This window comes from Anas platyrhynchos, chromosome 9, assembly GCF_047663525.1.
Source record: "Anas platyrhynchos isolate ZD024472 breed Pekin duck chromosome 9, IASCAAS_PekinDuck_T2T, whole genome shotgun sequence".
NCBI classification, from domain to species: domain Eukaryota; kingdom Metazoa; phylum Chordata; class Aves; order Anseriformes; family Anatidae; genus Anas; species Anas platyrhynchos.
Window position 1 is genome coordinate 28388881 of NC_092595.1, and position 15127 is coordinate 28404007.

General features: G+C 40.3%; 1 protein-coding gene and 1 long non-coding RNA gene across 2 annotated transcripts; both read right to left on the bottom strand.

The window, feature by feature from the left end:
* Positions 1-690: 690 nt before the first annotated feature.
* Positions 691-3756, bottom strand: LOC140003204 (uncharacterized). The gene is made up of 3 exons (XR_011811448.1): positions 2871-3756; positions 2000-2310; positions 691-851 (listed from the first exon to the last, which is right to left on the bottom strand). It is a non-coding gene; the product is annotated as an uncharacterized lncRNA (long non-coding RNA).
* A 403-nt stretch (positions 3757-4159) lies between these two features.
* Positions 4160-15068, bottom strand: LOC113841747 (ubiquitin carboxyl-terminal hydrolase 42-like). Its single transcript, XM_072042525.1, has 14 exons — positions 13662-15068; positions 11825-12062; positions 10874-11074; positions 10179-10289; positions 9917-10019; positions 9645-9712; positions 9418-9488; positions 8803-8885; positions 7774-7885; positions 7257-7397; positions 6962-7062; positions 6357-6498; positions 5395-5676; positions 4160-4595 (listed from the first exon to the last, which is right to left on the bottom strand). Exons 2-14 carry the CDS (start codon positions 12051-12053, stop codon positions 4503-4505), a joined length of 1737 nt encoding a protein of 578 aa, XP_071898626.1. The 5' UTR covers positions 12054-12062; positions 13662-15068; the 3' UTR covers positions 4160-4502.
* Between the last annotated feature and the right edge of the window lie 59 nt (positions 15069-15127).

Here is a 15127-nt window from a genome sequence, read left to right on the forward strand (position 1 = left end):
ACGCAGTGTCTCCACATATCACTCTTTTGTTCAAGTTGTCAATTATTTTTTTTTCCTATAAAGTTGGACTTTGCCATGGTAGAACTAACGTTGAATTTAAGTTCTCACCTCTTTATTTGGCAAGTTGAAGAGGAACTCTCTGCCAAAGCGTCCTGGTCTTCGTAAAGCAGGATCTATAGAATCCAGTCTGTTGGTAGCTCCGATTACCACGATCTCCCCTCTGTTATCTGTGCCATCCATAAGCGTCAGAAGAGTTGAAACAATGGAACTAATAGAAAAATATAGTTTTTATTTACTGGTTCAGTAAATTTTGTTACATTCCACATGACTTTCTTGATGCCGGAACAACCTTCTTCCTAGTAGTCATTCAAAAGTGGGAAAAAAATAGTCTACCAAGTCGGGTTTTTTTTTTTGGTTTGATAATACATCTGCAGACTGGTAAGTCATCAAGCACTTCAAGACTGTTTGAAATAATCTCTACATTAATGGAAAAGGAGTACTGCACACTTCTGCTCAGGAAGAAAATCACGGAAAATGTTCCGTGATGTTCCCTCGTGCTTTGGTAATGCTCTTTCTCAGTGTTTTTAGTCTTGTCCTTTCTACCTTGGCATCTCTCTGCAATAGCTGAGGAGGAAAGCTTTTTAGAGCTACATTCAGTGTCACACTTGAGAGAGGAAGTTTGCCGCAATTTCTCACCAGGCTCAGAAGTCTCTTTGCCGTACAAAACATTTTCATTAGAAATGAGGTCACGTTCTTTTGATCTTCTTGGTTTCTCCTTGTCTCCACCGTCATCACATTGGTACTGTGCGAGGTATTCATCCTTCCCAGTAGATTTCGGAGGGTCCGCGACACTGCACAAAATAAAATCACATTTCTCACTTCTGCTGAAGGACGTGAAGATTAACAGTAAAACCTTCCAAAGGCAAACAAACAAACAAAAACCTCCAGACTACAGGAACACTCGCAAAGATATGCCATTTAGAAACCTCTCCTGCGATTAGGACACCTTCTCCAGCTCCCAGAGAAAGTGTTTTTTCCCCTCTTGCTTCTGAAGCCATTGCACTAAAAAAGCACACGCATCTGTCTCCCTCCACATGCTGCTGCTCTGAATAAGAGCCAGAAGATTCAAAACCACCCTATTTGGTCTCCCCACATAGCCGAAAAAAACACCAGTTGAAACAGAGTTTTCTACCTCTCTCCCAAGAATTTACATTCACATATCCTGTGACTGCAGAAATAGAAGGCGGGTCTCAGGAGTAACAGCCAGTGTTGGAAATAAAAAAAGCAGCCTGTTTCTTCAGAGTCTTAAGCCTATTCTACTAGGAAAACAAAACAAAACAAAACAAGAGGAGAGGAGAACAACAGCGGGAAATTTACCTATTCTCCAGGTGTTCAATTGCAAAGCCTCCGCTGGAGGATCAACAGCTGTGAATTCAGCGTGCTTAGGAGAAATCAGATCTACGTCTGAACCACAACTATTTCAGTAGTATCACTAACTTATGTTACTCTGAAGAAGCAGTCAGCACCGTTTCTATGTTAGGAAATAGCTGAACAGAGTCTGTTATTCACAGGAATTATTCAGGCAGGCTTCTTTAGGAAGGCTGGGTTTCACTAGAACATTACTAGCCTGTAAGCCTCATGGCATCACCTTCCATCTTGACTGCTAAACCTCCTTGCTCCCTACTATCTTCTTTGCCAAGATACAGCTGTCCACGTTTACTTTTCCTACTTGGCTGGACTGAATTTAAGAAGGGATCTTGCAACTCTTCCTCTTGTTTGCCACTTAATCATCACACCAAATGAAAACTATTTGCCTTTCACCTCTTTATTTCAGGCATTCTTTCCTAGTGGTCATTTAAAAATGGAAAGAAAAAGTCCATCAGCTTTTTTTTTTTTTAATATCCAGCAGACTGTTAAGTCACCAAGCACTTCAAGACTGTTGGAAATAATCTCTACATTAATAGAAAAGGAATTCCTCAAACACACTGCGGCCGCTTACCTTTAATACACTCGTTGGATGAGACGGAGGTGTATTTCTTGCTTTCGCCTGCACTGGAAGGCTTCCCTTCCTTGTAAGGTTGTTTACTGCTCTCACTTCTGCATTGCTCACATGAAGAGCCATCTGGAGGATGGGATTCTTCCTTCTTCTCCCGCGTTATCTTCTGGAAACGAGGATCTAAGTGTTCCAAGGAGCCTTTCACTTTCCTGCTGTTTCTCTTTTTTCTTCTTTTTCTTCTCCTTTTTCTTCTTGTTTTACGCTTGGGATTGGCATTGTCAAAGTGGAGCACACAGAAACACAAATCGTGAAGTCTGAAAGAAACATGCAAGTTTAAAAGAGAAAAAAAGATGTGGCACTTGTTGCCTATATGAAACTTTATTTATTTTACCACAGGTGATGATTTGCAGCATGTCAGCTATTTTGTGGTGCTTTGTGCACACGCAACTTACTTTAGATGTAGCAAACTTAAGCCCTCAGATTGGAGGACCATAGGTCCTGGTTTGTACACAGATCATTAACAATGGCTAGCTCTGGAATACGTGCAAGCAGAAAAAAACTTTTAACCTAATCCAGAATGGTGTACGGATGTGTTTCCAACTATGTGGTCCAAAGCTAGTGCTCTGAAACAATTCAGCAATAGCTTTCCTATCTTCACTGATCAACCTAACAACATGATCCCCAGCCAGCTGATGCTATCTAAGTAACTTAGAAACTACCAGAAAAAAAAAAAAAAAAAAAAAAAAAAAAAAAGAAGAAGAAAAAAAGAGAAGAAAAAAAAAAGGAGAAAAAAAAAAAAAAGAAGGAATACATGAGAAGCACCCAGAAAAGAATTAGGATAAAAAATGCGGAGTATGCTGGAATCCTTGCTTACTTGGAATCCTTCTCTCCATGTTTATCCTTAGACTTCTTTTTCTTCTAGAACTTGTGATATTTTTGCATTTTTTTCACCACCTAAAAGCTCCTTTTCTATCTTTCTGTCTTTCCTTTCTATTTCACTTTCACTACCTTCTGCACGGGTAGATTTTCTTTTTCTGTTTCCTTCTGTTTCATTTTTCTGGCGACAGTTCTCCAAATGAGCTGACACAGGTGGAAGCGCATGTCTTTCACGAGAATGTCTTCCAGAATGTTGCTGAGATACCGAGCAACGATGCAAGTCTGCTCGGGGTGTGCTAAAGCGACGTCCATCTTCATCTCTCAAGAGGGAACCGTGAGGCCATCCACTTTTGTAATGATAATGCTTATGTGACCTGCCGTAGTAAGTTGCAGTCCATTTGTCAAAGGCTGCATCGCCGTGAGAGAACTTTCGCTCTCTACTGTCTCCTGTCGCATGAGGTGAATAGTAATCATTGTAATAGCTACATCTTTCCCACCTCCGTGCTTCATCTCGATAGTATCTTTCTCTGCTCCAACTTCTTTCCCCTTTGGATCGGTAATATCTATTGCTACCTTGTTCTGATCTTCCTCCGCTGCCAGACCTGGACTTTGAATATTTGACTGCTCTTCTGCCATTCTCAGGGCTGTTTCTTTCACCAGGGAAAGATCTGCACCTGCTTCCCTCCCAGTGCTCCTGCTTGTGACGCTTTTGATGAACAACTTCCACGCTCTGAGAACACCTCCTCTTGCTGGAAGGACCTGCTTTTTGACTCTCCTTCTCTTCACTAGGAGCATGTTCCCTCTTGCTTTGGTAATGCTCTTTCTCAGTGTTTTTAGTCTTGTCCTTTCTACCTTGGCATCTCTCTGCAATAGCTGAGGAGGAAAGCTTTTTAGAGCTACATTCAGTGTCACACTTGAGAGAGGAAGTTTGCCGCAATTTCTCACCAGGCTCAGAAGTCTCTTTGCCGTACAAAACGTTTTCTTTTGAAATGAGGTCACGTTCTTTTGATCTTCTTGGTTTCTCCTTGTCTCCACCGTCATCACATTGGTACTGTGCGAGGTATTCATCCTTCCCAGTAGATTTCGGAGGGTCCGCGACACTGCACAAAATAAAATCACATTTCTCACTTCTGCTGAAGGACGTGAAGATTAACAGTAAAACCTTCCAAAGGCAAACAAACAAACAAAAACCTCCAGACTACAGGAACACTCGCAGAGATATGCCATTTAGAAACCTCTCCTGTGATTAGGACACCTTCTTCAGCTCCCTGAGAAAGTGCTTTCTCCCCTCTTGCTTCTGAAGCCATTGCACTAAAAAAGCAAATGCATCCGTCTCCTTCCACCTGCTGCTCTGAGAAAAAAGGCATAGGGGCGAGCGGGGAACAGCCAGTGTTTCTCCAGACAGTGGAGAAAAATGGAAAAACATTCTATGAAGGAACACAAGTTCTCCTTGAGGCACCAACCTGCATCAGAGTGATATGCTCAGTGCTGATCATTAGTTCTGTTCGTAACGCTGGACATACAGCATGGAATTGTACTAATTTAAATCCTTCCATTAAATACTATTAGTAGACAGATAAAACCGTAACGAACTTCCATAAGGTCTTGTCTTAATCAGACTGTGCTCATTTTACCTCGTTTCCTCTGACAAGCTGTTCAGCTGGCTGGCTGTGAGGGACTCCGTGATGATTTCTCGATTGACTGAAGGCATAGCTCCAGGCATCTGCAATCAAAACGCACAAGTCAGCAGACAAAAAAATACTATTTGTAGTAGTACTGAGGACTAGTCTTGTCAGAATTTCTCCATTAAATGGTAAGCAAGACCGTTTTGAGTTGTATGCATTATCTACACTTCAAAGATAACCCCAACTCACCTCCCAAAATCTACTTTATGAAACTTAGGAATTTTTATCTCAGCTGAGCTTAAGTTGACAAGTTCTAATGTAAGCTCAGGTCTGCAAATTCTAATGGGATAATACCACAAAGTCTTACAATCACATTTGTGCTGTGTTTTCTCAGTATTTCACCTGAATTAGGAACACAATAAACACTCCCGAATACATCATAGGTGAGAAATTCTCGATGGAGCAAATCTATGTTTCAAGCAATCCATTTGTTTTAGAAAAGAACATCTCAGAAGGTTTAACAGGTTCAACTCGGCAAGTGGAATCATCAAGTTTCAGTCCGTTTTCTTTCGATTCATTAACTAACCTAATAGCACCATTTAGTGAATCGGTTTTTGGCAGCTCATGCTGGGATCTTCCTTCGTCAGCATTCTGACAGGAAGAACCGGAATGCTGCAATGTACGGACTACCTTTCCAACCAAAATTCCATTAGAGGACATTGCATTGCAATTCCTTTTAAATAAGCCCTTTGACTCCTCCTCAGATTTTCCTGAAGATTCTGCACCGTAAGGGACTGTGTTATCAGAGCTGAGTTTAGGATTTTCATTCACTGTTGGCTCCACAAAAATCTCATCAGAAACTTTTTTGCTTGTTTGCATTTGCTTCATTTGCATTACCGAATTTGTAATTGTGGATGAAGGAACAGCCTGGTAGAGATCTTCGTCCTCCGCAGCACTGCTAAGACAGTCAGGCTGTGACACAGTCCGACGAGCAGGCAATTTATTGTGAATACTGGTGGTGATCTTCTGTTTTCTTGACGGATCAGTAATTGAAGGCCTGGTAATTGTCTGGTTTTGAACACAGGCCATCGGTGGTGCTGAAGATGGCCTTTTTAGGGTGACACCAGTGGTCTTTGCGTCCTCTTTTATGGATCCATTTCCATTTAAACGGCTTGAATTCTGTATTTAAAAAGAAGAAATGGCAAGATGGATTAACGCAAACACTGCATTTAACATTTTGAAACACAAAACTCTCCTACTGAGTATTTCTACAAATGGTCTTAACACCTACAAAGAAAAACACACTGCCCTTTAAAGATAAATGCAAGTCCAATAAGCGTATTCAATTCCTGCTTTTGGTTTACAGCCGATTGGAATCAAATTAACATCATCTTTGAAAACCAGCCAAACAACTTAACATTACCTGCTGCTATTCCCAAATATATTTATTTTCCCCTTTAAACATACCCTGAAAAGCCTGAAGTAATTGTTCTGGTGCTCAGGAATAAGACAATTAGTTTTCCCTGTCTTAGCTAAAGTGACGACGATAGGAAAAACAAGTCCTCTTTTAAATGATTCGAGGATTAGTACACTCTGCTTAAATTGTCAAAGAGCGTAGCTCTCTGTGCTTTAGAAAGCTGTCTTGGAGGTATTAAGTAATGGAGTCGCATGGCTGCACAATTTAGCAGTAACCACTGTTTGAATGACTCTGGCTGTAGCATGAAGGCTGTGAAGAAAGCTGCAGCATGGGAAGGAAAACAAAACTAAGATGCTGAAAACCAAACAAAAAACCCCACACCAAACCCCAAACCCACTAGCAGTTTGGTGCCGTTACCTGCCCTCCCACTTCCCTGAATTACCTTAATCATATGAGGAAGAAGTCGTGGTCCCATAAATCCAGCCTGCTTACTATTAGCCCCCTGCTGACCAGGAGGGAATGAACAGGGATAAGATGGTGCTGGCAAGTAAAACGCACGTTCTCCAAGTGTCAAATCATAGCGCCTTCAGAAAAGAGCAGTGATCGGAGTTTAGTTTTTCTTTCAGCCTACTCTTGGATTAAATCCCATCCTATAATTTTAGAGGAACAGTTCATACGATATGGAAGCCTTCTCTACAGAAGGCTTCGCCAAGACTACAAACTGAAAAGGAGAGAACAGTCTTCCTACTAAGACTATCACTTTCAGAACAATAATTCATTCTTACACGACAGATGACCTTCATTTTTCTCCTTCTCTAAATTAGCCAGCTACAGGTAACACATAGATAGCAATTTACACAAGTGCTGCAGTTTCAGGCCAAGCAACAAAAGATAATAAATGACACAGAGAATTTCAGGTTAGACAGAACTGAATTAGACAAATAATAATCTTTCCCTGGGATAGCAAGAAAAACACTTGCAAAACAGAAAAATATCAATAACAGGAAAGTAAATCTCTTCTGAACACATGTTAAGATTTGTTATTACCTGATATAAAAAAGTATGTAAGCTTGCTGACCAAGAACTCTCTTAATGTCAGTACGGACTACTTTAGCATCATTCATCTGATACCAAAGTCCATTACCAGCCTGCAAATAAAGACAACCATTTCTTTAGGTGAATTGCACGTGTTCCAAATGAAATCACGGATAGGAACAAAATACACACGTGTCAAATAAAAATATAATGAAATCTTTTTCCCTAGAAACAGTAGCTGCTAGTCACGCTTTCACTGGTTTGCCAGCACAACCTTTACCCTGTTAGAAATGCTGTTGACTTCTACCTTTACATAGCATATATAGTGTCCTGAGTGACAGCTGACACCGTGATGTACCAGCACCGCGTATAAGGCATAGAGCAGTGGTTCTCCCATTGACTGTGACATGTAGGCTCTCAGGTCCAAATACTCCGGATATTTCACCTCCTAAAGAGAGACCAAGAAGATAGAAAATTATCCCAGAGTACTTCGTGGACTAGCCAGAGAAAAACACTTCCAAAAAACACAGACTAGAATTTATTTCTAGAATATATTTCTAGAAGATATTTCTTGATTCACTACAAATAAGTCTTCCCATAAACAATGTTTAAGACTAGAAGTTGCAGAGAACTGTTTCCTGATGAATCAGCCTTCTCAGAGGAAAGCATATGCTTCTTGTCAAGCGGGAACTTTATTGATATTAAGAGAAAGAATAAGCCATAGTCGTTAGTCTACAATTACTGTCTGAAAATATAAACAACTTTCAGCTTTGGGGGATGTCCCATTACACAATGATATAGTTGCATTACAGTGGTAAATATACCTTGTTGATCTTTCCACCTGTGAAATCTGCAAATCTTTTCAGTGATATTGTGAGAACCTTGGAAGAACGGTGTATGGTAAATCTCTTGGATGCAGGAACCATCTTATTACACCTTAAAAACAAGCAGAGATAAGTGTTTGAAGGCATCTTCTTTTTTCGCCCCCAAAACAAACTCGTTTTAATGTCTCACGCATGCCTATGCTATTTGAATGACATTTACTTGCATAATAGGTTGGTCTTTTTTCTTTTCATAAACCCATGCACTGCGTGTCAGGTTTGTTAATACAGTGAAGAAGGTAAATTCTCCCAAAACCCCGGGCATAGCAGGAACAGGAATCTCTCACGAAAGGGTATTACCAGGTTGGATGGCAAGGTACCATTTCTTGGTCTACAAAAGTGGCTATTTGAACTCCAATCCTGGATACATTCTTTCAGCTTTCAAGGGAAATACAAATAATGAAAGTGGAACGAGAGAGCCTTGGTCCCCAGGACTAGAAATTGCAAATAATCTCCAACATAGGTCGTCTATCAACATCAAAAATACAACAGAAGCACATGGTCATTCTACAGGAGGGAGACATTTAACAGTAGGAAGTCTTCATGTACTGAGCTTGTCTGGAAAGACACTGAAACTGTCTGCCATCCTTTGAAACACAATAGTTCAGTTTGATACATTGCCCGCTCCAAGGTAGGACCTAGAGTGTAAGCAGTGAAAATTAGCCACTAGCCCAGAGAACAACGGAAACTGGGCAGTTTACATCAAGAAAAGTACTGTCGAGAGCTAATAAATAGAAAGAACAAAAGTATCTCTTTTTGAATTCTGATGGCAAAATACGAGCCAGAGAATTGCAAACCCATAGGGAATGCCTCTGAACAAGACTTCCCCCCTCCAAAGAAACAAAAATCCAAGTGTTTTATAAACTTCCACAAAACTCGTAAGTAGATCCAAAGTTTAGAGGTAGTCCAACAGAGTCATGCAACATATAAAACTGACATCTAGGATTAAGACCTAATTCGTCAAAATCTTACTCGCTACATTTATAGCAATTCTCTCCACCCAGCTCTTCAGGTTTCACAAAGAGTTCCAGAGCTCTGGTAACAGATGAAACCGCCTAGAGGAGCGAGAAAGAAGAGCGTAAAGTCACCGTAAATTCAAAATTCCAGAGACGTACTAGTAGGTTGTAAGAGAATCTTACTAACATACTCCAGCGATCTACTATGAGCACTGTGAAGAAGGAGGCAGAAAGAGCATGCTCAGCATTGACCTCACCTGGAAGTCATTTGACTTCGGAACAAATACTTTTCCAGTAGCCTAGACAGCATCTATAGTGTGCTTTGTCATCAATACTGGGGACAAATTCATCAGTCTAACAATTAGATGTACATTGGGGTAGAACAACAGAGAAGTATGACAGCATTATAATTTTTGCAGAAAGAGAATTCTTTCCCCTTAAACCCAATGCAAATGTGGAGACTATTTACATGGGTTCCACAGAAGGACAAAGTCCAATCCACTTCCTTAGCACCACCAAGCTCTTACGTTTTAACATTATATGTGGTTTGGTTTTTTAAGGTAAACAAGTTTAATTTAGAAAGTTAGGCATGTACTTAAACATCATGAATTATATTTAGAAAACATCTTACCTTTATATCCAAAGTGATATCAAGAAATGCCTCATACGTATCCGAAACTGCTTTGCAATTCAAGCACTTCACTGGAAGCAAAATATAAATGCTTAACCTTATGTGAAGGAGACTAACTGTCCAAATTCAAGTTGTTGCCAGATACTACTTTAGACAAACTACAGACTGCTTTACTACCGACAAAAGACACAGATCAGTTCTAAGGACAGGAATATTTTTTAAAGTACCTCTCGATCTTAGAAATCCTCCAAATATTTGATGAATGATGGTGGTAGCTTGAGAAGATCTGTCCAATCTGGAAATAAATTATAATCAGACCTCAGAAGATTTAAGGCGCAGAGTTAACTCTTCAAAGAGTTTTATGAAAACTAAGGATGATGTAGACTTTCGTTGCTGATAGTAAATAAGGCACTAAAAGGTGCTAGAGATCATTTTTAATAGTAAATAAAGGACTAGAAGGTGCTAGAGAATGTATGAAAGTGAACTTGTTTATGCTTACTCGGTGCTTCCATTCAAGCACGCTTCCTGCATAGCATCAACAGTATAGCGCAAGAACTCGTGTGCGTCTTCTTGACTGCCAAAACGGAAATGTTGTCCTATTCCTAAAGAAGAAGATGATAGTATTCACCTCATTTAAAAATGAAATCATTCTTGTATTTCTAAAATCTCTCTTCTTTCTAGTGTTAAAACCACTTATACACATCAAATAAGTATTTGAAGATTACAAGCTATCGAAAAGAAACACATCTGAAGCCACTTACGACTGAGATTACTGATAACATGCGTAGGCTCGATGGCATCAACAGTGCAACGCAGGGCCTGGTTAATGTGAGTCTCCATTGTGCACATCATGCAAAAATCTTGTTCACGACCTGAAGAGTGAAAGAAGAAAGCATCCCAGTCCAGCAAAATATCCATAACTACAAACAAACATCTAAGTAAAATTTAAACTATAGATACGATATCCACTCTCCTTGCTACATTCTATTCTCCCAAGATGCCAATGTCCCAACAGTCTTGTAACATTTCATTTCACACAACTTTACAGAATAAAAATATCCACTAAGCCTGTATTCAAATGCATTTTGTGATGAGAAATCTAAAAGACTACTGCAAAGTCACATTTGTAAAGGCTGACAGGAATGTGAACTCCACAGGCTGAAAAATGTATTACTCTCTAAAATTACTACTAAATGCATTACTGTCCAATGCACTTCATTATTCCCACGAAGCAATAAATGATCCTTTAATAAATACATAAATAAATAAATTCATTCATTAAACAAACAGTGCATTAATTGCACTCCGTATGCTATTCGGAGCCCACTGCTAATACAGTGCTCAAAGCCAGCTTCTACAGGTAAAATCAGGCAAATAAGCTTGTCTCAGAATCACTGCTGTTCTTTCACCTTCAGAGCTGTCCAACAGATTTGAAATACTCTTAGAAAGTACTCACATGACTGGCCGTGCTCGAGAGAAAGCATGTAATTGGCAAGTGGGGGTGTGTAGGTCAAACACTGTAGAGTAGCATTAAGAAAACATGTGTTGCCAAGATTGTACAGGCCAACTCCAACACTTTGTGTTTCTCGCCAATCCATACAAATCTTCTCAGGTGGAAAAAGAATGCTCTGTGGTGGAGCAATTCCATCATTAACGACTGCAAGAAAGTTAAATTTAAAAAGAGATTTTGTTTGTTTGTTTCTAAGCAAGGTATTTAAAAAAATACTATTCTGCAGGAGCACCTAGAGGAGCTAGCTACAATCCAAGCCAGAAGAAAATTATTGCAGACAGCTTTAATACCGCCAAATTCAAATTGGCTGGTCAACACAATGTTTTGGGGAAAAAAAAAAAACAAAAAAAAAAACAGCTTTCGTCAACCATTTTAATTTTTCTAAGGCAAGGCTAACTGCCATTCTGTTTGTAGTACCTAATGCCAAGTTCCTCTCCATCTATAATCTTTAACCTGATTAACTCAACTACTGTTTTTTTCCTTATTATAACTTAAACCACAAGCTTAGACTTGAAATTATACGGAAAAAAGGTAAAAACTAGTAACTAGGAATGACGATACCCCTACAGATACCAGATCTTTTCCTGAGCAATGTTATCATTCAAAAAACGTGTGAAAAATGGAAGCTGTGAATAGCAACAATCAAACACTTTTCTTTGCAAAACGGAAAAGACATGGATGAATCTGTGCATTACAAAAAGCTCCCCATATTTCTCTGTTGACTGTAAATATATCAAAATTAATTTCTGTAACATCAGTCACTTCAGTTGCCTTAGGAGATTCACTTTTGAAGTCTTTGTTCACACTAGTCCCCTTCTCTATCAGTGCAACAAGTAAGAACTGCATTTTCTACTTTTGCTTTGAAGAAAATGGAGTCAGGATAAAGCTCACACTTACTTAGATCTCTTGGGGCAAAAGCCTTAGATTTTTCAGATGATCTACAGTAAATAGCACCTCCACGTCCTTGGGCCACAGAGACTTGGCTTGAACCTTCTGCAGGCGGTATCTGGCCCCAGTTTGCGGTGCGTGACATCAGTATTTTAGTACTTGGTTTCTTGGATTTGCCAGACCGCCTTGAAGAGGGCTTTTTAGACTTTGAAGATTTGGGCTTCTTAACTACGGTCATTGTTGACACCTGCGACAGAGACAGAAGTTCTGGTTGACGTAAGAATATCAAGAAGCATTCCAAGAAGAAAAGAATAGCAGAAGTCCTGTCACTTAATCTCAAAGAAACAGCCTTAAGAACTAAATCGCTGGTATGAATGATTTAAAAAGAATCCCCAAACTAAACACACAAAGTGAAAATTTCCATCTAAACTCTATCGGTATTACTTTTAGCTTCTGCAGAACTAGTGGCTGATGCCATTTCTTTCACTTCCGTAGGATTTTAATCCATTACAACTCTGGAGTCTTTTTAATATAAAAATGTAGAAGACATTCTCTGAGGGGAATCAGTTATTTATTGATTTCCAGAGTTGCACAATTATCTGTTAATTATTACCTATGATCTAATAGATAATTGTTGCAATTATCTATTGCTGGCGTTAGTAATGGAACACTATTACTTCACTGCCTGCGTTTTTCTGTTTCGTGTGCACAAAGGTACCCAGAACTCACTGCTCCTTTTCTTCTGTCTTTCCAGGGATCGCTCTCTACCTCACTGTCTACTGCACCAATCATGAGGGGTTTGTTGTTATTCTATAATGAGCCTAGCTTTTAAATACACCTTTTCTGGGCGTCACTTTCTGATAGCAAGTTAATTTGTGAGGGCTCCTCAGTCTACATCATGTGGTCGCTTTTTCCAGGTGAAAAAGCGGAGCCGTAAGTGGCAGTACACTAAAGCCCTGGCATGTTGAGATCCAAGAAGAGAGATGTTTGGCCCTCCTTCTCACTCCTGGGAACCATACACCTCAAAACCCACAGAGGATGGGCTATATCTCAGAGAAATCTTGGGAAAGGAGAGCATGAAGAGCACGTTTGCAAATTTATTTCTCCCTAGGCTTCTTCTGCTTCTCCACGAAATACGAGTTTGAATATAACTTTGGCAGCAGTACTTCTGGTGTTTTACTCCTACCACATTTAAAACTCCTACAAAAAACTGAAACGTTAGACTAAAAAGCAGCTCTTTCCGTTCTGCTTTGTAAAGTTGCACGTTTTCCTCATGCAAAACAACAGGGCAATGTAAGCTAGAAACGGAAATGCTGAATGTAAAACAAAACAAAACAAACCTCAGCCCTCCAGGACAAAAGCCAATAACTGCTACAAAGTCCTTTTTAAAATGCTGATTAGGTTTCAAGGTGATACCGCTTTAAATAAGCATAATTGTGTGTCCGTAGGCAGAAGCATCCATGACAGGATGAACTTCTATACTTCATGTTTTGTTACTGTCTTACTGTAGCACACAGGGACTTGTTACCTATAGGGAAACCACTAACCTAATGGAGCGTTTAAAACATAAGCTAGTTTGTTATACCAAAATGACTGAGAGAACAAAGCATAAAGTGCTTTCAGATTTCTAGCACGCCTTGATTGCTATCCATTAAACTTCAGACACGTTAAACAAAACACAGTAAATAAGAAAACTCCTAGTCCCACAGCTGGCAAATTATGTGCAGAGGTTGTAACTAGAACTTTTTTCCCTTGACATTTTACATTTAAGATTGATTTTAAATCCATTCTATACACACTTTCCGTTCCTGAAAAAACAATATGCAAACCTGAAAAATGCATTTACACGAGAAATGAAGTCGTCCTTGTCCGACTGGAAGACTAAGGTGACAGCTCCTGGGCTCAGGGATTTTCAGATAAGCTCCGATCTTCACCAGTGACAGCTCCTTTTTTCGGATTGAAAGAGAAAATGTTTCAGCAACACACTGAAAACACACTTAAGGGACAAGAAACAAAATTAAGACTGTAGTGAGAAGGAGAAAAGAAAAACAATACTGGGGAAGAAAGGAAAAGGTAAAGGAAAAAGGAAAAAAGCCTTGATCTTTATACTGACCAACGAGATAAGCCTTACACATTTTTAAGTTTATTTTTGACAACTGATTGAGGCGTTACCAGGTATTAAGTACGATTCAAGAGCAAATATTAACACTAGAAAGAAGAAATCCGATCCACCACCACCGTTTCAAAATACATCCATTTCTAATGTGGAGATAACGTCTCTCTGACAAGGTAGTAGAAAAACTGTAAATACCGACAGAGCTTCCTCTCCCGATGTTCCATATACATACCGATGCTGTTCCTACACCTACGCTCTGAGCATAAATTTATGTTGACATGAGTATCGGGTGTTACTCCTCTCTTTGTTTGCCTTGAGAGACACACCTCTTGTCCACTGAAAAGTAAACTCAAGATTCCAGATCAGTTAAGACAGTTGCTATCCCCCCATTCAGAGTTCTGCAGCAGCACTGTTCAGATGTGTTTAGCAGTCTCTTTAGAAAACGTTATCACTTAGGACCTGCTTCTCAGTAGGTACACGTTTGGCCTCCGCTTAGCAGAGAGTCAATCCCAGCTTAAGCTTTCGTACAAGAGCCCCTTCACGAAACGGACTTGGGCCCTGACATAACTGAGCTTAACCTTTAACCTTGAAGCTTCCTTAAAGAAGGAAGCAGCACCCAGGCCAGGAAATAGAAATTAATCGTCACTTTACCCTGAAACGCAGTGAGCTATTCTGTGCTGGCAGGATTGCTGCCGGGCTGGCCGACGAGGCGGCGGGCAGCTCCCCGGGGCCACAGGGCCTGTCACAGGGAGCCGCCGGAGGTCTCCAAGGTCCGGGAACAGCGGCAACAGCGGCAACAGCGAGGACAGAGGGGACAGCAGCAACAGCAGCAGCCACCTCAGCCAGGGCCGTCTCCACAACCGCCAAAACGGTCTCGGAATGCTGCCGAACTCGGAGCTCCAGCGTGACGCCTTTTGAACCTGGCCGCTGGAAGGACCTGCTTTTTGACTCTCCTTCTCTTCACTAGGAGCATGTTCCCTCTTGCTTTGGTAATGCTCTTTCTCAGTGTTTTTAGTCTTGTCCTTTCTACCTTGGCATCTCTCTGCAATAGCTGAGGAGGAAAGCTTTTTAGAGCTACATTCAGTGTCACACTTGAGAGAGGAAGTTTGCCGCAATTTCTCACCAGGCTCAGAAGTCTCTTTGCCGTACAAAACGTTTTCATTAGAAATGAGGTCACGTTCTTTTGATCTTCTTGG

What these genes read in the sequence shown, in the direction of transcription:
- LOC113841747 (XM_072042525.1), bottom strand. Translation starts at nt 12,053, where the DNA reads ATGACCGTAGTTAAGAAGCCCAAATCTTCAAAGTCTAAAAAGCCCTCT. An exon ending in CAGGTGGAAAGATCAACAAG is followed by an intron (nt 7,398 to 7,773) that starts GTATATTTACCA and finishes GTCTCTCTTTAG; the next exon opens with GAGGTGAAATATCCGGAGTA. An exon ending in CATCCACAATTACAAATTCG is followed by an intron (nt 4,596 to 5,394) that starts GTAATGCAAATG and finishes TTTTGATTGCAG; the next exon opens with ATGCCTGGAGCTATGCCTTC.